This window comes from Teleopsis dalmanni, chromosome X, assembly GCF_002237135.1.
Source record: "Teleopsis dalmanni isolate 2A chromosome X, ASM223713v2, whole genome shotgun sequence".
Taxonomy (NCBI): Eukaryota; Metazoa; Arthropoda; class Insecta; order Diptera; family Diopsidae; genus Teleopsis; species Teleopsis dalmanni.
This window is the reverse complement of record NC_051848.1, coordinates 10,131,774-10,157,830: the sequence shown is the minus strand read 5'-3', so window position 1 is coordinate 10,157,830 and position 26,057 is coordinate 10,131,774. Positions and strand designations below refer to the sequence as shown.

The 26,057-nt window shown below is 32.2% G+C and overlaps 1 protein-coding gene across 2 annotated transcripts; it reads right to left on the bottom strand.

The window, feature by feature from the left end:
- Nucleotides 1-458: 458 nt before the first annotated feature.
- On the bottom strand, nt 459-22,629 carry LOC119661847 (protein bark beetle). 2 transcript variants are annotated; one of them, XM_038071351.1, is made up of 13 exons: nt 22,464-22,629; nt 16,128-17,162; nt 11,211-11,389; nt 4,548-10,840; nt 4,271-4,482; nt 3,399-3,754; nt 3,210-3,335; nt 3,022-3,045; nt 2,855-2,952; nt 2,542-2,785; nt 2,338-2,464; nt 1,826-2,047; nt 459-1,744 (listed from the first exon to the last, which is right to left on the bottom strand). In XM_038071351.1, exons 2-13 carry the CDS (start codon nt 16,689-16,691, stop codon nt 692-694), a joined length of 9,498 nt encoding a protein of 3,165 aa, XP_037927279.1. In that variant the 5' UTR covers nt 16,692-17,162; nt 22,464-22,629; the 3' UTR covers nt 459-691. The 2 variants fall into 2 exon arrangements, with proteins under 2 accessions (XP_037927279.1, XP_037927280.1); XM_038071352.1 differs by having other exon boundaries at nt 16,128-17,027.
- Between the last annotated feature and the right edge of the window lie 3,428 nt (nt 22,630-26,057).

The following is a 26,057-nucleotide window of genomic DNA, read 5'->3' as shown; positions in this document are numbered from 1 at the left end:
TTGAGCACGTCATAAAAATTGTTTCAACAAATTTTAAATTTTAATTATCTATCAACAAACAGACATTTTAGTTTGGACGGTATTCTAAATAGTAAATTGGCTTAAATACTTATTTGGTAAGAGTGCATATAAATTATGTATAATTATTTAAATATAAAAAAAATACTGCGCTTCTAGCTCGCAGTGATCAGTTTCTTCTTAAACTCTAGCTTAACTAGTATTGCATGCATTCCAGTCGTTCAGAAATGGTTTTCAGGCTCATGAGGATTACATATCCTAATGTACAGAAAAGCGTAGAATAGAGCACATCGTTGTATGCAGTGGCAATATATAAAGTAAAAATTGAAACGTATAAACATTAGTAATTTGAACACGGAGCACATTTACAAAAAGTATCTTCATAACTTATAAAAAACTAAAACTAAAGATTTTAAATTAATAAAAAAATATAAAATAAATCACTTAAAAAATTTTAAATTTAATTTAATTTCAGCCCAAAGTTCAACATCAAATAAGGGTTAATTGCATTTGGTAAATTTATCAGCCGAGCTGCTTTTGTTCCTGAAGGGTTAAATCTCATATATATGTATATTATCTGCTTTAGAAAAAATCCATTTTATTTGTTGAGAAAGTCGCCTGTGCCTTACGTGGTAATGGAATGAACTTATAACGAGGGGGGTATAAAACGAATTTACATTGCCGTCTCTAGAGGTTGGCTATAGCTGCGGCTCGCTTCTTGTAGTGGTGTCAATTTTGAGGGTTCATCAAAATCAGTCTCCAGAAGTGCTTCTGATTTAGAACGGTGGTACGAGCTTGTGCTTGGCCCCTCATTGGCAGTTTGGTAAACAGTTTTAGGGCGTTTGGGTGGTGAATCGATTTTCGTGAGGGCAGATTTATGAGCATGCAACTGTGGTTGTGCTTTACTGCTTCTTACAGCTGTGTAGTAAGAGTCCGGTCGCCTTATATCAGTGGGTGGCGATATGTTGTTACGAAATAGATCATCATCGTTTGTTTTGGAAAGCGGTGAAAAGTTAAAGTTGTCGATTTTTTGATCGTAGGGCAACGTGTTAGAAGGAGTATCATTATGATATGCGAATAATGAGTTGGAATTTGATGGTTGGTTGCTACTTGCAGCCTGAGTATAATGTGTAGAAGGTAGTGCTTTTGGTTTTGATCTAAAATCGGGAAGACTTTGTTTCAGTTCTGAGAGAAATGATGAACTTTCATTTGCTTCTCCACGCAGGGGAAGAGTGCTGGCGTTGCCATAGTAGTCAGAAATTGCATCTTCTGTATCATCAATATGATGAATTATGGGCGCTTCCTCAGTCATGCTTGCGCTAATAGAGTTATTCCTTGTACCAGAGAAAGTAGAATTGTCTCGGAAACCCTCATTACGATATGAAAGTTCATATATATCCGGTCTTTGCTGATCATAAGAAAAGCCTGCGGCAATAACTTTACCCCTTGTAGACATTGCTTTGACTGGTGAACCTATAGTGGCAATTTTATAGGGTTCGCTTGTTTGTCCATCAGATTTTAACACATTATGGTTGACATATTCATTGTACTTCTGAGGTTTATGATATTCATTTTGTTTTTCTGAATGTTGGTTATCAAATGGATCAAAACTGGCTTCTGAGCTCAAAACACTTTTGTCCATTGAATCAATTGAGCCATTTCCCAGCATTTTTTTGTAGTCTTGAGCTATGTTCTTGGTTAATGTACCAGTGGAAGCGGATGTGCTCTAAATATGTTGGTAAGCAAAATAAAAATAATCAAATTAAAAAGAAAACAAATATAATAAAATAAAATAAAAAAATCATACAAAATTTCTACGCCGTAGAGAGCCTTGGGGATCAATGCTGTTCAAGCTACGTAGACTTTGTCGTATACTGTTTCGGCGCTGCAATCGCTGGACATGTCTGTGTTTTGATTTCGCGTACCAGCAAAACGCGACCATTATAAGCAAAATAATAGCTAGAATAAAGGCAGATATAATGCTGATAGCGAAGACATCCGCTCGCCAGGATAATGGGTCGATCACAACCTATAATATTAGTTTTAAACATATTTTTGTTTTTCATTATTTATACCACAGGCGCAAGATTACATAAATAAATGCAGGACACTCACATACAACGTTCGGTGGACTAACTTATGCAAGTTTAGACATGTCTCTAAATATAAAATTTTTACATTTTCGGTATATGTAAGTTTTATTTATACGTTATATGAGAGTATAGTGCATTTAGTTATTTATTGTCAATTCAAGCTTATGGATCACATCAGATATGTATATTTAAATCAGTACAAGCCTAAAAGCAAAAAATTCTATACCTTCGGGTCTATTTCGCATATTAAACCCATTTGTCTATTACAGTCCTCCACCTCTATTTCTCCAAAAACAAAACTTGTACATCTGTCAATGTGGTTAAAATCCTGAACCCACACCTTCTCTGGATAACTATTCATTTTTTTAAATTAAAACAAAGTAAAAAATTAGAATTTTGAGTATAAATAAACTTCTGATAACTTTCGTACTTAAGATGCTGCATTTGTCCTTTTAAATATGTCCAGAGTGTAGCACTGTCTGTACGTATGAAAGGCATTGATGAGTTCTCAGACCTACAGAATTCTTTAGCTTCCCTAAAAGTCATCGGTGCAGCAATATATATAAAGCAAGTGTCTTGTACGAGTGACCAGCCAGGCGGACACTTTCCATCCAATATTGTTTGGTTGTTCATTTGGAAGGGAACTGCCTGCACCTCCAATAGAATAGGATCATCTGCAGTACGAGAAATAATTGTTTATAAATAGAAACATACATTTATGGAAAAAAAAATTCTATCATTACCGAACTTATCGCGTATTCTGGACTTCACTGAGATTGTGTTGTTGTAACCCCAATAATTATATCTGGCATCTATTTTTGAATGCCGTAACTCAATGGTGCTATAAAAGGAAACATTATTTACATTATCGATATAAATTTTTAGATAGGTCAATAAATATTCGACTCACCTGTTTCTATTATCCAAGCTCAAACTATTTTGTGGCATGCAAATTACATTTGAAGAAAATAAAAAAAAATTTAGTTAATTAGTAATTAGATCAAGACAAATCGTAAATATTAATTAAGAGAAAATTTAAGAGAATTACAAGGGTAAGAAATTTATAGTGCGGTATGCATGGAAGAACTAAATACCTACATTGTGTTATTTACTGTAATCATTTCGTAGTCGTTTTCAGGATTTTCGAAAATATTATCTATATATTGTTGGCCTGCAGTCCCAGCTACAATGGTTGACCTTCCTCTAAAATCAGTAGCAACATTTCTGAAAAGAAAATGTTTTTTATTTTTCATAATTAGAGGATATACACTAATTTAGTAGAATTACCCATAGAATCCATTATGCGAAGTAGTTTGGTATATTGGTAGTCTAACTTTTTCAAAACCGGAAATTTCAACAATTCTGGAACCAATATTACTGTGTACATAATTATAACTGAAGTTGGAAACAACTTGTCGTAGTCGTATGACATCCTCATAACCAGCTCTGTTTTGTGCGAAATAATTACGGAAGAGATGGATTTCTTGATATGGCGATGACTGACGTCCTTCGACATAGAGCGCAGGTCTATTGTAATTCTTTAGAAAGAGATTGTGTTCTAAGACCCCGCACAGAGAAGTAGCTAAGCCACTGGAGTCAGCACGTATCCGCAATCCTCCTTGATTACCAACCAATAAGTTATTCTACAATTAATAAAAAAAAGTGTGAGTGGATCAGTGATAAAGGTAATGACAAAATGATTGCAGATCTCTTATTTAAATAGTGTGCATAGTTTTAATTTTATATTGAAGAAGTTATGTTGGTGTATATAAATATATTCTTATAAGAGAATCGTCGCATTTGGCGATACAATGATGTCCAAATGGAGCAGAAGTGACATGATACTCTGGACTTTATATCAAGGCATTTTTGAAGTTTTTGTTAAAGTCAAGATAGTAGTTTTTTTGTTATCTATATCAAGTTAATATAGTCGAGTCGAGTTTGAGTGTATATACTATTATTTGGTCTGTATTTGATCTGATAACTCTTGTGATGTATTTGCGAGACCAGAAAAGTATTTCTAAAAAGTAGTTCAAAATAAGTGCATCCTTATAATAATTTTTGTTGAAGAACTTCAGTGCAAGAACTTTATGAACTCGTTCAATTTTTATTAAATCTCTAAATATAGATATATGGTATGAGTGCTATTTTTAACTTACCTTAAAGTACAATGAATGCATGTTTTGTACGTCGAAGTTAAGCGCAGATTCACAGGTGGAGAAGTTCCCATATAGCTTTTTGCAATTATTTCTTAATACGTTCGATGTTAAAGTCAATGTGGGTGTTATTTCACCTGCTGAGGCATAGCTGACTGCGCCTTTAACTGTTCCAGATATATGTGAATATGTGATATTGTGTTGGGTACCTCTAACTGAAATTGAATAAAATTGTTAAAAAAATATAATTGATAATGTCACAATAATGCAAAATGCTTGCCTTGACCAATTGTTGATATAGGAATTGTTACGATTTCAGCCAAAAAGCCATGATACTCAGGTGCACCACTTGCCATCAGTTGTACGCTTAAAGTGGGCCCAGATGTTTTGAAGAATGAACGTTGATTGCTACTATCCGATTCGATTTTACCCAGGAATCGGGAAGTAACGTTATATATGTCTCCGTCAAATAAGCGAATTGAATCTGTGCGTCCATATAGTTTCGAATGATTAAATAGATTTGATTGTAGCAAACGGAAGCCTATTGGTTTCGCTCTGTAGACAGCAGTGAATAATTTCACACAATTAATTGGTTTGTTGTCATATTTGTAATAAAGAAGCACCCGATCCTCCACAATATGTGCTTTCTGCGGATCGCATATATCTATCATTGAAAAGAGTTTGTATGGTATGTCCAATTCTTTAAGTGGAGCGAAGCTCGACTCTGTGCTTTCTCGACCTTCGCCTGTCAGTGATAGCATATTTATACCAGTTCCATATGCGTTGCTAATATTTAAGAAATTAAGATTAATCGTTTTTGTGGGGGCTACTATGTTCACTCCATGATACGCTGAGTTAACGATTGTTACGAATGATATAACGGGGTTCTTAAATACTGACTGTATAGCACCAGATTTTTGATTATGCAATATGCCCGCATTTTCTATACGAACGTGCTCTAGTCGGCTTTCTTTATTTTGTACAATGCTATGGGTGTGAGAATCGTGTAACCGATGATCATTTTGGCTTTCTTCGAAATCAGAATTAGCGAATCTAATTCCTCCCCAGAATGGCAATTGTTCGTCGGGAATTTTGTTGCAACTGACAAATACAAACACATCATCCCAATGACACTCATGTCGATGTCCATATAGTTGGCCATTCAGACGTTCAGCACAATCTTCCATTCGGTTCTCATCACCTCTGCATTCCAAAGGTTGCACCCAACTCCAAACACGTGTCAATGAATTGGTATGAAATTCGATGCGCCTATCATGGCCATAATAAACATTTAGCGGATCAAAGCCTAATTCACGACAAACAACTTCGGCATTTCTTTCCGTAAACCGACTATCACATATAGGAACCCATTGCAATGTCGTATGATTAAAATACTCCAAGAAGCCTTCATTTATGGACGATGTTGGTTCCAATACACCAGTACAATTAAGTATATCAGTACACAATCTTATTGAATCGTATTGCTGCATTTGACCCATATCTTCAATAGCTCTTCGGTTCATTCCTGACATAGTGTAAGATTCATGTGTAATATTTTTGAATGGTTTCATTACAATTTGAGACTCCTTATAGCCAATTGCTGTCAATGTTCCTAGAACGAGTATGCCAACATTGGGATCAAACTCCAATTGAACCCCATGTTGTATAGTTAATATAATACCAGGCAGAACAGTAATATCAGATAATATGTGATATGGTTTAGGCCGTTTCCGTAGTACAAGATCATTAATAATACGACCTCCAATAAACTCATCTAAGTTTCTATTGTCCATTTTCTCTGATATTAGTGAGACACTTGCGTCAAAAGAGTCCTCAATCAGAAACGGTTGGAATATAACATCTGCATGATCATTCCAATTATCGAAGTCAAAAATTTTTGATTCTATCATTTTGATATCAGATGATCCCCACCAATTTTCCGTTGCTACTACGAAGTTGTTTAAACGTGCAGACCTCACACCGGCTATTAGGTTGTAGGTCATCTGATTGTCGGCCAGTAAATTCCTATATAATTGAACTGTCTGTATACCATCTAAATGTATTACAGCTAATGGCAATCTGCACTGAGTACATTCTTTTGACATTCTGGAACGTATTGGTAGCATTTTAAAGTTATTGTTCATTGACATAATACGGTTACCTTTGATCGTATTGTACTCTATAGTAGCTGGAACATCACCAAGTATTTCACTTAAGCTATCAGCTTTAAATTCCATTACAATTTTAGCACGGTTATCCTCAATGCGGTTATAATTAAACTTTATACGCTTTTCCATGCCATCCGTTGCAATAAGTGATCGTAGACAATTGTTCTTAACGAATGTGTTCGAAGTAATGTTGAAGATAGCATAGTGCCCTGTCACTCGGGTAAGGAAGTTTCGGTTTTGTTGCCACGTGCAGTTTCCAAGATATATGCTATGAGTAAAGTTCTCATTGTATTGCCAAACATAAGGCAACGCTACGTCGAAACCGCCATTCATGTTGTTCTCAATAGTTGTGTCTTGCATGACGTAGTGGAAGAGATTATTCGAAGAACGTAGATCTTTCGACAGCTGCCTTATACCATAACCATTTTGTGTTAAGATCGAGCTATTGATGTGTATAGTAATTTCGGATAAGTTACTAGAAATTATGTCCCAGAATGGTGACTTGATCAGCACAGCTTCTTTTGTGTTGTAGCTTATCTCGCTGTCGACAATTTTAATCGATTCGTTCGCCTTCCTCAAATAGTATTCGTTATTGTCCCCTATGTAACGGTTATAGTAGTATGCAGATATACCGCGTTGATTTGACAAAATTTTTGTGAAACGTACGTTCAATGAAGGCACAGGACCTAGCACAACTTTATTAGGTATATTTTGTATGGGTGCCATGACAGTAGTTATCATTAAAACAGCGCCTCCAAGTGCATTCTCGCCACTCTCATAGTAGATCACAATACCGTAACTGCTACTGACTGTTGGAAACACAGTTAGATCGCGGTGTAGCTCCCAAACCTGATTGCGGGTGTTTTCAGTTTGTGAATCAAGTATGGAAATGCGCTCGGTTGATAGGGCTGATATAGGGTTCAAAAGCTGAATGCCCAAAACATAACCGGCTGGACAGCGGATTGTTGTCTTCTTATTTGTCCTTGTGCCTAACAATTCATCTGTTCTAATGTATTTTGATTCCCATGCTCCCAATTCGATGTTGCCTTCGATGTGTGATAAAATGTATGGATCATAATTTGATTCAAATGTGTTAAAGTCACGTGCCATTTTGAACCAACCGCCCAACTCATTCTGGTCTACTGCAGATATGACGGGATCGTGTAGTATTCCACTGCCTCCATTATTCTTAATGGTAGCTCGTTGAATTCGGAAGTCAAGTTGTTTTAAACTAATCCCGCTTCCTCTATTGCCAGTAAATTCGGAGTTTTTAATATTATTAATTGACTTTCCACCATAAATATCTGCATACAGTACACCCAAACCATCGTTAAGATTATTTATAACTCGTACGTTCTCCATATTATGTCTGGCAAAATCCATCTGTACTGCAGGTTTGAATGAGTTAGTGGTGTAATCAAAGAGCCCAGCCTTCTCAATTGTTATGTACTGCAAGTCAGCGCGTTCAGCTAACATACTAAAACGTAGTCCCGCCCACGCTCCTTCATAGCAACGTATGCCAACATCGTTTTCATGCGTACATGAGTTTTCGAACTCACCACGGAACACTTGCTCGGATCTACACTTGGTAATGTCGTGATCATGTACGGTACAGCGAACATTGGTAACTATAACGTCTTCCGTTGTACCAACATTTGGCATATCTGCTCTTAGCAATCGCCAATCCTGAGGATTAAGAGTATAGCCCAACTGATGACATACTAAAGCAGCATTTAAGACAGTCCAACCATAATCACACACTGTTCCCCACTTTCCATTCAAGTAAATTTGCAAACGTCCTTCATATGGACCAGCACCACCTAAAATTCTAACTGGGACTTGTGTTGTTTCTTCTTCATTTTCTTTCGGTATAATAGATTCCGTTTCTATGTCTATAACATCCATATTCAAGTTCTCACTATCATTATATTGATCAATTTCCTTGGATGACGTCAAATTATCATTAGGTATAATTGTTTCCCGCTTCAAAGTAAAAAGTATGTCGTCAGGATGACGTCCGCGAGCTTCAAGTTTTCCAGCTACCATCATACCGACGCTGGGGTGAAATTGTAATGTGACTCCAGGTTGTAGAATGAGCTTACCTCCGGGACGGATATTTATGTCTTTAGTTACAGTGTATGTTCCAGCTGGTATTATTTCTTGACCATCAACTTCACCGCCAATTGAACCGAAGTCTTCGTGGAAAAATCGAGGAACCATTGTTGAAGTCGTTATTATAGTTGTTGAGCCGGGATTGGAACTGTGCAGCAAATAAGGAATATACTCTATTTTAGCTAAATTATATCTATCATTGCGATGAAATAAACGGCTATATATTTTGTTTTCATTAGTGTGCCCCAGCCAATTATATGTAGCATTTATTATTTTGCTTTGATCGCTTATATGGGAACCAATCTCATAGGCGGAGTCCAAATTATGGAGTATATTCCTGAAAATGTCCACATTTCCAGAAGCAACTACTATAACTGCAGCCACCTTAGATCTCGGATTTAATCGTCCAGCGCCATCAGAACCTTCACTACCGCCAATTAAAGGTCCAAAAGGTTCAGTGATTCGATTTTCCTTCACAAAATTTCTTGTAAATAGTAGAGATTGAATTTCACGACGACTAAAAGGTGAAAGGCCTAGTGAGACCACATAAACACCTTTGTTTCGCATGAAATAATTACTTTGAATTAGAATTTGAACAGGCATAAAGTTGAACTCCTCGAATATGAAATTGTTTCGAATATAAATAGAACCATACATGCCGGAACGAAATTGATTGAATTCGACTTTTGCATGTACGTTTAGTGCCGGACTCATAAAAATTGAGTTCTGTTGACTGTTTTCGAAAGAGTTGTGTCCAATTTGTAAATGCAGAAGACCTTGACTATGTTTCCAACAAGACATTATATTAATATCATCATTGAAACTGCTATTAAAATTATTTGCTGTGATATTGACCAGCATGGGACTGCAGTAGTTGCCATGAAGAACGCCATGTTCGGAGTTTAAATTAATATTCGAGTACTCTATTGATGTGGTTTGATTAAATGGCACATATTCGACACGATTCAGGTCAGTTGTATGATTAAGCCATACAGCCACACCATGACCCTTATTTGAACTAATTGAACTTCTGGAAATGTTTCGGTTACCACCATAATAAGTAATATTGACACCATCTCCCTTATTGAAGCTTATACTGCTTTGAGTAATATTTACATCTCCAGCACCACTCGTTATATGCACGCCTGATATATGACCATTTCCGGATACGGAACTTTGGTGTACGTGTATTTTGGAGCGTATATTATCTATTGCAATACCGCGGCCACCATTATCGGCTACTGTTGAATGAGCAACCCTGAGATCAAAGGCGCTGGTATAGTCAGAAGTAAGACGTAAAAATCCTTTAATTTCTTGACGCATTTCCGCTACTAAACGAATAAAAAGCTTCTCTTTAGTACTCGTAACACTTTGCGGTCTTGTATAATTCCGCGCTTTCCATTCAAAGAGCAGTCGGTCGTTAGTTGAAGCACCGTCATATATTTGAACTGTTAGAGTTTCGTTGGTTTGTAGTACAAAGTCTTCAAAATGTACAGTTAATAAATAGCCAGGTCTTGTGAAAAAATATTTATCACACTCTTTCGACGATCCTGCATAGTATTTTTGATTAAATGACAACGAGATGGGGTAAGTTTGACCAGATGTTGTGGGCAGTGTGCAGAAATCGTAAATCGAAGCTCTGTCAGTACGTTCACTAACTCTTAAATCGTGTCCAACATATTTAATACCATCAGCAGCATTTTCAATAATGTTACAACCAATCAAGTGAACGGAGCCTTGACTAGAGTTTGCAAATATGCCAATACCACTGCTTTGTCTAACAGTGACGTTTTGAAATGAAAATCCGCCAGAAGGTTTAGTAGCATTTATACCTGTGTATGCAGAATAACTAACAACCACATGTTCAAGATTTGGTGGCTGACCAATAGACTCTAATGCTGATTTTGCCGTATAACCATTTCCAACACCTGCTTGTATTATATCAACATACATTAAGGTTGATTTGGACTTAGACGTATAAACAGTATTATCTTTTCCTAAGACTTTGTCAGATGGTGCATTATCGAAATATATACCACGCCAATAACCAAGTTGATCTTTAAATACTGGAATACACTGAATACCAATATCACTGTGGTAATCACAAACCCCCGAGCCCAACTGCCTTGTTTGCCAAGCACAATTCAGCAAAGATTTCTCATCGCCTGTGCACTTTGGTTGTTCGTAGAGAAGTCTTGGTTCATAGCCGGCATTTCGTTCCACCCAATTCCAAAACCTGCCTCCTTTAAAACCCATTTGATTGCAGGCAACAGCATAATCCGCAGGTGACCAACTAAAATGTAAATTAAAATATGAAAATTATTTATTGCAGTAAAGAACAAAGTATGTGAAAATGGACGGAAGTATCTGACGGTATCGGGAATAATTGCATGATTAGTACCCAGTTATTGTTTCTCTTTTTTTCACTAAAATAGAATATTGTAAGTTTAGAGCAGTGCGTGCAGCCAAAAGAAAAATTAGATAAAGTTAGATGCATCGCCTGCTCCAGATAAGCTGTTTGACAACGTTAAGTAAATGAAGTCTTTTATATAGTTAATATCTATATAAAAAGATTTACGTTACGGAGAATTAACAATATGGTTAATGTTCTCATTACAACAGAAAACTGTGAAGATACGTTATTGAATTATTTATCTTCTTACTGTTTAGAGTTTGTGCAGACTGCTCGCCAGGATCCCTTGTGATATACTTGTAAGCGTCCTTCTAACGGTGTTGGTCCATCGACTAATCGCAATCCTTTTTCTTCAACATTAGCCAAGTTTAAATGATTACTGTTAAGATGAGTCTGTGATTTTAATGTGATGCGTAACGTTGGCGTTCCCTATAAAATAAAACCAAATATTAAAAAAGTCATTATCAAAAGTTGAACTTTATTTCGATTTATTTTATCTTATCTAAAAGTGGTCAATTTTAATTAAGGAATGTGTGCACTTATTTAGTTGGGTCAGTAAGATAATCTGTTCCTCACCTTCCATTTTACAGAAAATCTACGGAGAAAGAATGCAGCTAATTGTGTAAAATGAAGAAGATATCGTATTTACCAATAAATAGCCATTTGACCCGGAAATGGATAATTGTTATGGTTTTTTGTCATTAATAATGTAGCGATAGCTTGTGTATGGTAATGTATTGCTTCTGAGACGGAACATCGCGCACATTCGCTTGTCACAACAACGAATGGTGCTAGTGCAATTTAAGTACGCAGTGCCCACGAATGAGTGTATTTGCTTAATGCCCTTGTCTTATGTGGAATAAATTAGTTTTCTCAAATGTTATCTGAAGTTCGCTGAGTAAATCTAATTAACCTATAATGACCCATTAACCGACGTCAACCAATCTATTAGCATCTCTTCTGTTCTATGCTTTCAATGAATTAATTCAGCTGAATGAAAAACAAGAATAAAATTTGTAAAAATTTTAAGAAACGTCTTGAGGCAAACCGAGTTTTGTCTTGAATTTGACATTTTTCCAGTTAGCAAAGATAAAAATACGATAAATTATAGAAATCAAATCTCTTCAACCTCCTCAGCTGATTAAAAATCCTTTTGTAGTGCAAGGTCGCAAATTACATAATCATGAGATTTTTTTTCTGGAATATTATATCCCCTTTTAGACCCTAAAATATAATACAATATATATAACTAAAGATTGTTTTGATAAAACAACAGATTTAGTTTAAATAATATATGGACTAAATAATAATCGATTTAATGGCAATCGGTTAAATCGACTTGTAATCAGTTAAAAACTCATCGAATGTATAATCATCTGCTAGCAACAGTAAAGGGATTTTTTCAAGAAAGAAGCAATAGAAATACATTTTAGAAAAAAATTTACGAAGACATGTTATTTAATGAATTCTCCTCAACTTATAAGCTGTGAAATATTTTGAAAAAATTTTCTGGTGACAATTCATCGAAAAATTTTCAGAATTGATGAAACTTTCGGAAAATGAAAAGTGGATTTAAAGACTAAATCCTAGCAAAATATAATTAATATTCTTTACTAGAAACATATATTCTTAAATATCAGGATAGCTCTTACTAAATAACAGCTGGCTTCAATTAATTATAGCTCATTAAAGAACAAAGAACATGAAGTACAGAGATTTCATACACATTAAAATGATGAGCGTAACTTAAAAATATCTTCTCCACTATTATATATAGCATTACTGGCACAACTCCTGATGTAGAAGACGCGACAGACTGAAAATTAATTGGAGACAATTAATTGACTGGCATACTCATAACTCCTGATGCAACAGAAGACGTGACAGAGAAAAACTTACTTGAAGACATAACTGGCATAACCTCCGACGGAGCGGAAGATGCGACAGACCGAAAATTACTTAGAGACACAACTAGCATAACTCCTGACGCAGCAAAACGCACAACAGGCCGAAAATTACTTGGAGACATAACTGGCATAACTCCTAATAGAACAGAAGACGCGATAGACCGAAAATTACTTAGAGACATGACTTCTGATGCAGTAGACGCGCGACTTACTGAAAATAACTTTGAGGAAAACACATATAGAAAAACTAAGAAAGCATTCAATGAATGAAGACATTTATCGAGAAATAGCGAAGAATAGAGATTCGTTATTAATAGCCTCTTAATATGTTGTTGACAAAACATGGCTATATATATGTATGTATGTATCATGCATTGAATAGAGACAGTTGCTTACAGAGACATCGTTCTGAATGAAGTGGAATATATGGAATATATAAAGTCGCATATGGTTCTACTTTTATGTTTGGAGAACTTATGTTGCGGAAATATTTCAACAGACTAGTTCTGAGAAAATGTTTGATGATAGTGAACATATCTGTGACATTAAAAGAAGCTTTTAAGACTATAGTGGTTTTAGATGCCATTGCATTTATAACTTAGATCAAGCAAATGGGCAAAACATTTGCAAAATACCTTATTTAAGAAAATAGTGATCACATATTACCAAAATAAAGGTATACCAGTATTTATATCAAAATAAGGTGATAGGAATTTCACCTAGCGTGGGTTACCCACGCTGTGGAATCTAGAAAGAAACTTAATTCTGTACACATTTTTAAATTGTCTTTTTTCCTTTTTATTGTTTTCTTTTTCTTTCTCCTTTTTTCCTCTTTTTTTCCTTTTCCTTTCTTTCCTTTTTCTAAATTACTGAGTAGCTGTTAGAATTGGTTGTTACAATCACGATAATCAACTACCAATTAATCAGTTAATTTAATGGTAAAGACCAAAAAAAAATGGTAAAGACCAAAAAATTTGATCTGTAAGTTATAGATAATAGGCAATAACAATGGATGGAGGTAAAGGGTTGACAGCCTCAATACGGGTGTCAAAACCACTAACCTTTAAGGTGGGAGTAACAGTTTTTATGCATTGAAAAGCAACAACACTATAAATATTCGTTACTCAGTGATAAGAAGTGAGAGAGGTGTAGATTAATCTGGTTTGAGGAAGGACCTGAACTGAGAAAAAGTTTGTCTTGAAACAAATAGATAAATAAAGTGTCGAATTTGACGGTTTGATCAATAATATATATATATTCGCATTCAAGAAACTTTAAGTTTTGATTTAAGGTTTGTTCTCAAAAAGTTTAAAAGATAATTTTAATGCAATAATTTAAAATACTGAGAGTATGTTCATCTGGATTCAACACAGAAAGGCAGACATAGATTAATGGCAATGGTAATGGTATATGGGTTAGGCTAAAGTCTTTATGTACTACGATCAGCTTGCTCTATTGTGCACCAGATATAGATCAAATATACATATATATATATACTAACCAAGCTCCTCGATGTTATGTTCATGATATGTTCTCAATAAATTTGTATGGAATACTAAACTGATCAATTCAGAAAACTGAGACAATATTTTGGACAGGTGTAAGCAAATTTTCGTTTATCTCAAAGTGAGGGACTGATTTCAATTGAAATTAATATGGAGATAGACGAATATATAAAATGTCTATATGTAAAATTTCATTCATTGATTTCAAAAACTGGGAGAGTTGTTTACGTTGAATTAAAGTAGTTAAATTGACGCATTTGTCTTGTTGAACTATGTTCGAATAAATGACTATAATTATAGTCACAATATTGGTGCTAATAAAATGTATTTCTAAAAATTTCTAAAAATAATTTATAAAGTTGGGTATTATTTTAAGAATTCATTAATTATCCCATTGAAATATGTACATATAAATTAAGTAATCTAATAAACTGATAAACTGATCTGATAGAATTAAATTTAAAAGAATTAAATTTATTTTATGTTACCGAGCTTATTTGAACAGAAGATACTCCGCATTTTTAATGAAGGCCAAAATTTTCTACTATATAAGAATATATACATTCTGTAGGATTAAAGTTATTTCTGAAGAATTTCATTAAATAATCTCAAAAACTGAGTATATTTTGCGTTTAGGTACATAGATGAAATAGAAAAGAAAATTAATGGGGTACTGACATTCGTTGATATTTGTGTTACTTACCGACCCTAACTGTACAATAGACACTTCGCTTTTCGAATCAAATATAAGCTGTTGTGGATATCCTAACACAGATAAATGTAGAAATTTTTTTTATTTATTGATTTATTTTAATATTCAAGAATATTTTGTAGGACCTACTTCTAAAAAACTAGTATGCAAAATTTTATACTTCAATCTTAAAAACTGAGACTATTTTGCTTTAAGGTACTGCGACCATGATTGATCTTTCTCGTACTTTCGGAACTTAACTGATTCGAAGACAGTCCGCATTTCGAATGACTTCCAAAATGTCAACTGTTGCAATAGAATAGAAATTTACCGGTATATTGACTTTTGGGGAGTGGAACACTGCGACCATGATTGATCTTTTGCATTACTTGCCCATCTTAACTGATTCGAAGACAGTTCGCATATCGAATAACTTTCAAAATGTCAAAATACTGTCGAGGACATCATAGCATAGATAACTGCTCGAATTTACTATATCTTATAGTGCTTTTCAAGAATATGCACACTCTCTATGGATTCCATTGACTAAAACTGAAAGAGCCGTCTGCATTGCAATTATCGGGAAAATAAAGTAATAGATTCGTGTTGTCTGACTAATTGAGAATATGTATATTTTTTTAAGGTTTCCGATGTTTATTTCAGTGCGTTACGAACTACTCGACAAATTTAATATAAGATGTTCATAGCACATACATGTGTGTGCGAAGGGGAAAAAACACTGGCACCTGTCGCTTTCTATATGGCAAAATATTTACATTCATATTCGCATGCCAGTGTATTGATAAATGTAAATATAAGTTTTTGGATGAATGTTCTGATAAGAATATATTTATCAGCCCTGCTCAGCTTATCGCTTGTCAAGTCCGATAAGCGTATTGTATGTAACAGGTGCGTAATTGTTCGGTTGAGGGTTCTACTTAGGCAATTTTGAATGAGTAAGAGTTCAATATATATGTATAACTATTTTTTGTGTACATACATAAAATAAATAATGCATAGGTATTCTTTGCATATTCTTTTGAAATAAAATTATTTGCACTTACCACAGCGTGTAAAATTCCATTAACGGTTATACCGACTGTTGGCGCAAATTCAATGGAAACGCCCGGTTCAATGGTGAGCGAAGCACCACGATTCACTATAATATTTTCACGTACAGTGTAAGGACTTTCGCTGTAGCGGAGTATCCTGTTAGTGATGATTTCACCACCTTTCAGTTCTGTGTATGACATAAGCGAAGGCGTCGATGACGTAGTTTCGTCTAACACTGGCGCTTGCAGCAGTTGTGTGGCGCCATCTAAATTTGTGAACTCGATTTCATTGGTGTCCCTATTCTGTTCGTTCGCAAGGATTTCGCTTGCCAATGCAAACAGATTGGCATATAAAAAAACTAAAACTATACATTTTCGTTGTGTTAAACTTCTAAATTTTCTATGTTTATTTTTTCCTTTCGTTGATTTCGTCGATTTTGTCGATTGCGTCAAAGCGACATTGGAAACAGTATCCATTTTCATATAATTTCCAATCGTAAACTCAATGTTAATGAAGTCCTTTGGTCCTTTGGATAGAATTTGAATTTCCGTTTTTATTTGATTTTCATTATTCATCACATACGAGTGTGTGTGTCTGTGCAAGCGGTTTTTTTCACTCTTTCAGTTCGAGTTTGTTCGAATAATAATTGTTTAATTGTCTGACAAAAGAATGTTGAATAGTTAAAGCACATTTTTTCACGAAAACAGAGTTTCCTTCATCATCATCATGCATGTTAAACGTACTGCAGTTATTATTATTTTTTTATACGTATATATTTATTTATATTTATATTTATATTTTTTTTTTTATTATAAATATATTACATACATAAGTGCATATATTGATGTCTACATATGTAAATGCACACACGTTACGCGGTAGGCATGCATACACTGTTTACATACACAAATCTGTAATTTTACCAAAATTTTTTCAAATTATTTTCGTTTCGTCTATGTTTTCTTCGTGATTTTCTTTCTTTTCAAAAAACTGGAATTTTTTGATTTTTCAAAATGCAACCATACGCAAAGACCCGTTACAATCAACTAACGGAAAACAGAAAACTCAAAGTTTAACCACATAACAAAAACAACAACAAAAACAACAACAACAATAATAACAATAAGAATGAAGAGAACAACAACAACAGCAGCAACGGCAACGGCAACAGTACAGCAAACAAAACAGTAACAGCAAGAACGACAACGACAACAACAAGTTGTACTAACAAAACTTACCAAACTAAAATATTAAAAGCAAATACAACAAAACTGTGTATTATGAAAAAAGTAATTGTTCTGCTGTGTAAAAGCATTTATGACAAACTTGTACGCACACACACAGACACACACACACTCACATATACGTATTACTTGCATGCAGAGAAAAAAAAAAGGTTAAAAGCGCTGAGAGATATTTCCTCCATTTATAGTTTATAGCCATTACAAAAATTGAAGAGCACAAAACAAAAACAAAAAAAAAAAACAATAAGAACAAATGAAAGCCCATAGTGGTGACTCAGAGTAAGCTTCTTTGTAAGCGGACATCAATGACTCTGACGACAACTTTAAGTTAAATTATTTATGCACTTAATCAGCTGATTTGCTGGAAAGAAGAGAACGCGCGCCAATCCGCTAGAGATCAATATTTAAATTAAGAAAGTATAGTTTCTGCATTGAAGCTATCTGCTTTCTAGAATCTGCTAGCTGCTTTTAAGCTATATTAAGCTATTAAGAATATTCGATAAGTTTGAATAAATGCATAGATTCTTTTAGAGAATTATTTTTGGAGACATGCTAATTATTATATTTTTAATTAATTTTATTATATATTTGCCTGAGTCACTAACATTATACTTATGAGTAAGATCAATTAATTTTATTATTTTTTATTCTTAATATAATTAATTTATGATATTGATTTTTGTTTTTATAATAATAAAATAAAATATGGCCGAATAAATCAATTTTGCTATAATCATATGACATAGTAATAGATATAACATCGAAAATAGCACTGGAACGGGAGTATTTGAGTCAAGAATCAAATACATAAAACCCGTAACTAAGCATTTTCCCAGCAGAAATACACACAACCGAAAGTAATTTAATCAGTACAGCAGATATGGAACATACTCTTACAGTTGGAAAGTTAAGTTATCATTTGAGCACTAAGCTGCAACAAAGTTTACTTCAAATTAGTATGGAATAAATAAATTAACAAGATCACCAGTAAAGTGGTCTCCATACAAGTTATAGTGCCTGAACAATATTGCAGTATAAGCGAGTGACTATGGGAAAAAATGATCCAAAAATTACTGCGAGTTTAAGTGATTTATGATAATTTAAATTGCTATTGGGCAAGGATAATAGAGAAAGAATTCAATTCTGGTTTACTTTGTTCAAGAACAGATTAGAAACATTGGCCGGACTATTGATTACATGCTGTAGACTTACATTTGACATTTGAACAACATTGCATCAAAACCTATGTGCAGTTTTTGCGACAAGAAAACTAAATCTCTAGACCACATTTTTGGACTCATTTTTATCAATCGTTTTTTTTTTAATTCATTAGTCTTCTTTTTAGCAAAGTTAAGACGACTGTCATAAGAAATAAGACCATTTTGTCTATATTTATATTTATAACTTTTATTGCTTCTTTATTTAAATGAAAATTAAATTAAACTGAAATAAATTTAAAACGAAAACGGAACTTATAAATCTTTATTTTTAAATTCAGTTCTAATTAAAGAATATTAAGTTTATTAAAAACTTTGTAACACAACAAAAAAATATGTCGGATATGTTACCAATCATTAATGTTTAGTCTTTTAAAAGATGATTTATTAATTCAGCGATATATATCTATCTACCTATTTGTGTATATGTTGTTCCTATACATGTCATTGTTTGTCTATTTAAAAGTTGTTGTCTTCAGTTTTTTTTATTAAAAGTACTATCGCTTTATATCTTTGTCTCCTATATAATAATAATAATAGTAGATAGTATAATAATAGACAAGAAGGACATGTTTTTTTTTCACTTAGTTTTTTGCATAAAAATGAAAAGATGTGCTAGATATAATATTTTAAAATAATATGTTAATGCTTATATCAATAATATTTAAAAAATTAAACTAATTTTATAGAAATAGATTTTGTGAAAAACATTCGCATATTCATTTTGAAACCCTATCTTAGCTGCATTTTAACTGTGAACGGCAGCGAGGTGTGTAATCGTAAGTGCACTTTTCATGCTTTTCTGAAGTCATCGACTTATGGAAAACTACCGTTTGAAAACACTTGTCCTCATTTTTCCAACACAAAACATAAGAAAACAAATTGTACTGTGTATGTTGCCAGATTGTTGATAAATCATGAACATTTTTTTTTATACGAGCTGTGCAAAAAACTAACATTTTAGGCTATGTTCTTTTACTAATATACATTATACATTATATACATCATTTTCTATTATAATATATTGAAGAATCCATATATTTATAAATTAAAGCTCATTTCCTATAATTATTTTTCTAGATGCTACATGATAAAGTCAACAAATTTATCTGCTTGTCTATTTGATCTTTTTGGATTCACTAAGGGATTTTCTGTAAAATGTTATTTGATTAATTCAAATCAGTTTATAGGCTAGTTACATCCAAATCTAAATCGACCACAAAATTGTTTGCAATCATTACGTACCAAAGAAGAAATAATAATGATAAGATAATATGTATAACACATTAAAAAATATTTAAAAAAAATAAAATAAAAATTACTTAAAATCACAATCGAGCCTGAATTTATCAGTAACATGATCTTCGATATCTTCTTTTTTGCATTACTAATATCGAAAAACACTTAGTAAACCTTTTCCATACGGTATTTATGGAACTTAAGCTGCCTATTTCACGATAATAATTATTCAGTGAAATATGTGATCGGAGACAGGTTGACGGTTCTGTACATTTTAAACTATGACGTATTTCCACTCTGGATAGACGTGCAAAGAGAGTTAAATAAATTTATACTTTGATATTATCAAATAAATAAAGACTTTATATTCAGTTCAGTTCAAATAGTATTTGTAATCGAGTTCCAGTACGGTACTTTGTAGTGATAGCACCTTTTTTTGAGAGGGATTTAGACTCCGATTCGTATAAAGTACTTTGTAGTGCAAAAATATGTAGACCTTAACTGAACTTTAAGCATTTTAGTTGTGGACTGATAAGTTTACAATCATTCCAGACTGTGTCATAAGTTTTCATCGTTTGGTTTAGTTGTTGGTAATGTAATCAAATTTAAATATTTGATTCGAAAATATTTGATGGAAACTTTTGTACAAGAAGATTGTTAACATCATTTACCAAAGTGATAAAAAATGTTCTCATTACTAAATGAATATACTATTTTGTTGATATAAATTTAACAGGAATAGTTATGTTGCTAATCAATGATAAACTTACAAAAATATAATTTGCAATTATTTTATAACAACATGTAGATAACTATTTCGTTTTATCAACGAATTATGTTATGTTTTTATACATAGAAAAAAGAATTTTAAGTATGTATGCATTATAACATCTTTGTTGCAAACAGATGGTACTTCAGACTAAGTAGGCAATTGAGAAATGAAACCCGTCACTCGACAAACCAAAATTACTCTCTACAAATCTCTTATCTTTCCTGCCCTGCTGTATGGAATAGATGCTTGGACAATTACCAATAGTGATGAGTAAGTGTTAGGAGCATTCGAGAAAAAAAATCTTCGGAAGATCTATGGTACCTAATGCGTTGGTAACGACTATCGAATTAGATGGCACGATGAACTATGCTATTATGCCGCGACATTGACATTGTTAAGTGATTTCGCTGGCTTGATCTTGTTATGTACCATACGTGGAAAGAAGTGCTCTGGCTAGAAAACATAATAGAAGACATCCGCATCTTTGATAGAAGCACCAGGTGATCAGTCATATGAAGGCACACGGTACTGCTGACTAGCGATATCAACCCAATGATCGAGCTGGATGGCAGGGCTAGACGACGAGGTCAAAAACAACCTCGCCAAGTCTGACGAAAAAATCCGTTGGTTAAATTATCTGTACGTACAATTGATTGATGACGAATATTTCGCTTTATCCGAAAAAGCTGTATGGTTCTCCAAAAATTTACTTGTTAAAAAGAAATTTTCGTACTATTATATCCTTTTCTATTGGTAATAGATTTCTTGTTCTAGGATATAAAATTTTTATTGTTAATCTTAAAATAGTTCACATTGATATTGAGTATATTTTTGCACAAAAGATAAGATCTTTTGAGGTGATAGCTTATTGTCAAGATGATGGCAATAGCCGAGTGGGGTAAACGTTAAGTGCTTAATCTAACGATCACAAATATAATTTCTATCCATTATTTCTGAATTTTTGTGAGGAGAATGGCAAATGTTTAATTATTTACAATTTACGCTTGAAGATAAACACTAAATGCACCCCGATTTGGATCTAAGATTTAGTGGTTATACGCAACGAAACCTGTAGAAGACGTACGATATGTCGTGCTTAATTTAGTGATTTTCAATTGCAGTTACATTCATTGCGTTTGAAGGTTATTGGCCATAAAATGCATAACTCATACATATTTACACATACAAATAAATATTAATCTTAAGAGAAAAATGTGCATTCATTTCTAGCACGGTTCGTTCTTTTATTAATTAATTAATTAATTAATTAATTACTCATAATTCACATACACACACACACACACACAAGCAAACCCATATTCATGATCAAATTTATTATTATTTGCAATTAAATGATTAAATTCCGCTAGTTCTAATAAAATTAAGCTTGATTTAATTAATTTAATCTCGAAACGCATGCATTTTGTTGTTGTTGTTGTTTTTTTTTTGGTTTTTTTTTGGTTTTTTTTCTTTTAAAAAGTTTGAAGAGTAACGACTAAAATTTGTTTTGTCTTTTTTATGCTTTCATTTGGCTTATAATTGTTGTTGTTGTTGTTGCTGTTATTGTGGTTGAACTTATTAGTCAGTTTGGTAATACTTGGCTTATTTTGGTACCAACACAAGCACAAATGCAAGCTTAACGTTGAAAAGAAAATATTAACATATTTACACTTAATGCAATATAGTTTTAATCCCATTATTTTATTTTGTGATTTTTATTTTATTACTACTTAATATTGAGACTATTTTAAAATTAATAAGTTTAAAAATTAATTTAATTTCTTATTAAAACTAAATTTTTATACATTTTTTAATAAAAAGAATATTCTATATTGTCTTTTATAGGCGCGGCCAATACGTTTTAAGTTAACATACGTTTTTAGCTAGAACGACGACGCACTCGAGAAACTTTGTAATGAACTACCAAAGCACATCAACAACCTTTACCGCATAAGCTCTACTCCCGATCGTTTCCAACATAACTGAGCGACTACACCCGTCGACTCTTGAGTACAACACAAAAGCAGTTTTCCGTCAAGAGCTCGAAATTGAAGCTAGCTTTGTTTCGTGTTGTTTCGTTGGGAGTAAGCGAGCAAACGAGCAAACATCCGAACAAAAATACCTGTAAACGATCAGACTACGGTTAGTAGCCATATTTTCTTGTTCTTTTTCATTGTCTATCTTCTTTGTTTTATTTTGTTTGTTTGAATTTGTTATTCAAAGCTGTGTAAAGCTACTTTTTGCACAAATGTCAAATAGAAGCAGGCATTGTGAATAAAATTATGACCAACTGTAGTGAATTTCTTAGATTTCTTTAATTTCCACTAACTTTCGCGCTACATCAAGTACTTTAGGCATATTTAAGTCATGAAATGAAATGCATGTGTATGATACGTACACAGTGACAAAGTCGTGATTTCGCCGAGATGATAGATAACATCTATTTTAAAACAAAAATATTTCTGTACTGTTCTGTACTGCAGCAGGATCGATATTAGAAAAACACACAACGGCTCACACAGGATTTCGTTAACGTATACGTAATTAGAGTAAAACTCTACATGTTTAATCATATTATTATATATAAAAAAAATTTTAATATAAAAAATATACTCTTTTAATAGTTAATAAATTGTTATTACGACCAATATTCAATTAGTTTTTATATTTGTTGCTGGGCTTAGATCGTTTATTTAACACGTAAATTTATAACTAGTTATAACTAAATATTTAACACAGTTTAAAAAGTGCAATATTTTATTTTGTTGAAAAAAAATTTTATAAATTTATGTGTTAAATAAATGACCTAAGTCCAGTAACAAATATAAAAACTAATTGAATATAAACTCTTTTAATAATACTATTTTCGAAATATATTATTAATTATAAATATCCTTATTTCTTTATATTATTAATTAAAAATATCCTTATCCTTATTTCATTAAAAATATTATAAAAAAATTTATATTTCATTAAATTGCAATTTTAAAAATAATTTATATCCGACTTGTTAATTTTAATAATATAAACATGTTGTTATATACTAAAAATATTTCTAATATAAAAAATATCTTCTTTTAATTAAACTATTTTAAAAAAAATTTATATAATAAAAATGTCCTTATTTCTATATAAATTTTGAAAAATTGTATTAATTTAAAAAAAACATGTATTTCGCTAGGTTAATTTTAATAATAACTTAATTATTATATTATATATATTTATATATAATATATAAATATATTACATATCTATAATGTCCACATTACTATGTAGAACTTTATTTTGTATTTTAATATTTTATAATGTTAGAAACAATTTCGTTCGTAGAGCAACATTAGCACGAGTTTTTAAGTATTACGTTCCTGGATTAGGTTCTAAACATAAGAAGGAATATATAAATCATGGAACAAATAATGCCTCTACAAACAGAAGAGTATTGAAATTTAACAATTAAAAACAAAAAATGTAATTAATTAATTCAATTATTCTACAACTGGTTTATGATTTCGTTCTAATATAAACACAGCAAGTGAATTTGTTAATAAAACATTAACAAAACTTCAGAAAAATGTGCGAACATGAAAGTCTAGTACGGTTTTGGGTCAGTTGGTTGAGGTGAGCTGACTCTGAGCTTCAAATTTGGTAGGGCCCGTGTTCCAATCCTGGTATTTGCAGTCTCAAATAAAAAAAAAAAAGTTATTTACGAATATAATTATTATATGCAAGAATTATTTCCAAGACTATTGATGATGGATATTATGCAATACTCGAAACAGATGTATGGTCAGCCAAAAATTCAATTAATTCAAATAATATAAAAAAAGAATTTTTGTTGTTGTAGTTCATTACTTTTCGAAAATCTCTTTATAAAAATTTTAAGAAAAATGTTTTCCACAAAAATGATAATAATTTAAAAAAAATCATTTTTGAGTTAAACTAACTTCTGCCCCTATTCAAGTAAATTAGGTACATATTCTAATATATATACTTATTATGTTATACCTAGTATACATATGAAGAACAGAACTAAAGCATATTTCAAAGATACGCAATTATTGAGATATCAGAGATTTCTGGAATTCATGTTTTTATGTGAAGAGTTTTCTCTGATCCCGACTACTTCCCTCAAAAATTTTTTAACTTTTTGTTAAGAAGCACATCGTATTTAAATATTTAAATTTAAATATGTCGAATTTAATAATTTTTTTTATATTTTATTAAAAGAAATAAAATGAAATAAAAATTTACTTAATTTTTTATTTATACTTTATTTTATATTATTTATATGTATATATGCTTCTTGTTACTTAGTGACAAATTAAACACTTGCAGATCGAGAATTTAGAAGACCCGAATAAAGAAATTATTTTTTATATAAACATTGCTTAAAACAATTAGTTAATTTAACAATACTAAATTAATTAATAACTATATAATTTTATTGGAAGTATTTTTTTTCGTAAGAACAGGAAATCTTCAAGAGACGTAGGAAATCTGTGTCTCTATGACAGATTATTCACGAGTAAACCGAAAGGGTTTGTTTTACCAAGACAATGTATTTGAAAAGATTCTGACAGTTAGTAGTGGTTTTGCTTAAGATAAAAAAATGTGTATCAATTCAATACATTTAATACAATTTAAACCATTATTAGGTAACTTTGTTTTTGAATTTAATTGTATTGCTCAATATAGGATATGAACATGTGTTCTATATATATATATCTTTTGTTTTTAGTACATAACCTCTTTGCGAAATCTATCGTTGTCATACTTTGAATTTTACATTTGTTACATTATATTATTATTAATAAATAATGACCTTAATGATCTATAATACTAGACACGCTTGTTAAAACGGTATTTCGATCTAACATGAAAGTATTTTCAATTTTACTAGTGGAAGGTAATGACACCATTTTCAATATCTAACTTAATTACGTATATGTTAACAAAATCCTAATTAAGCCGTTTGTTTGACAAATACTATCAAAACCCTAAAAATCGACTATATTTTTTTTATAATATTATAATATAATTGAAAGAAGATTTGTTTATATATAAAGGTGGAGTAATTACTTTGTTATATATAATAAATTATAATTAAAATTATAAAACCAAAATAAAAAATAATATTATTAATGACTCCAAATAATAATATTGTACTTCTTATGTGTAATGCCATAATACGAAAGAATTACTGTCGTTGAGATCTGCCCGTCGGACGGGAGAGACAGACGGAAACTCAGTCCCGGAATTGAAACTGTCTGCCATTGTATCGTAAACAAAATTGTTTTAAATGAAACTCATGCATTTATTAGAAAGATTTTTTGTACTCTTGAGAAATCCAAGGAGCGCTTTCTTCTGTTATAAAAAAAAAAGAAAACATCCGGCTGATACAAAAGTTAATAAAATATTCATTTTGTGTACCTTCGAAATCTAGGAAACCCATTACGAATATATGCACAT

What these genes read in the sequence shown, in the direction of transcription:
- LOC119661847 (XM_038071351.1), bottom strand. Translation starts at nt 16,691, where the DNA reads ATGAATAATGAAAATCAAATAAAAACGGAAATTCAAATTCTATCCAAA. An exon ending in GTCTGCACAAACTCTAAACA is followed by an intron (nt 10,841 to 11,210) that starts GTAAGAAGATAA and finishes TTTACATTTTAG; the next exon opens with TTGGTCACCTGCGGATTATG. An exon ending in TCGCATAATGGATTCTATGG is followed by an intron (nt 3,336 to 3,398) that starts GTAATTCTACTA and finishes TTTTCTTTTCAG; the next exon opens with AAATGTTGCTACTGATTTTA.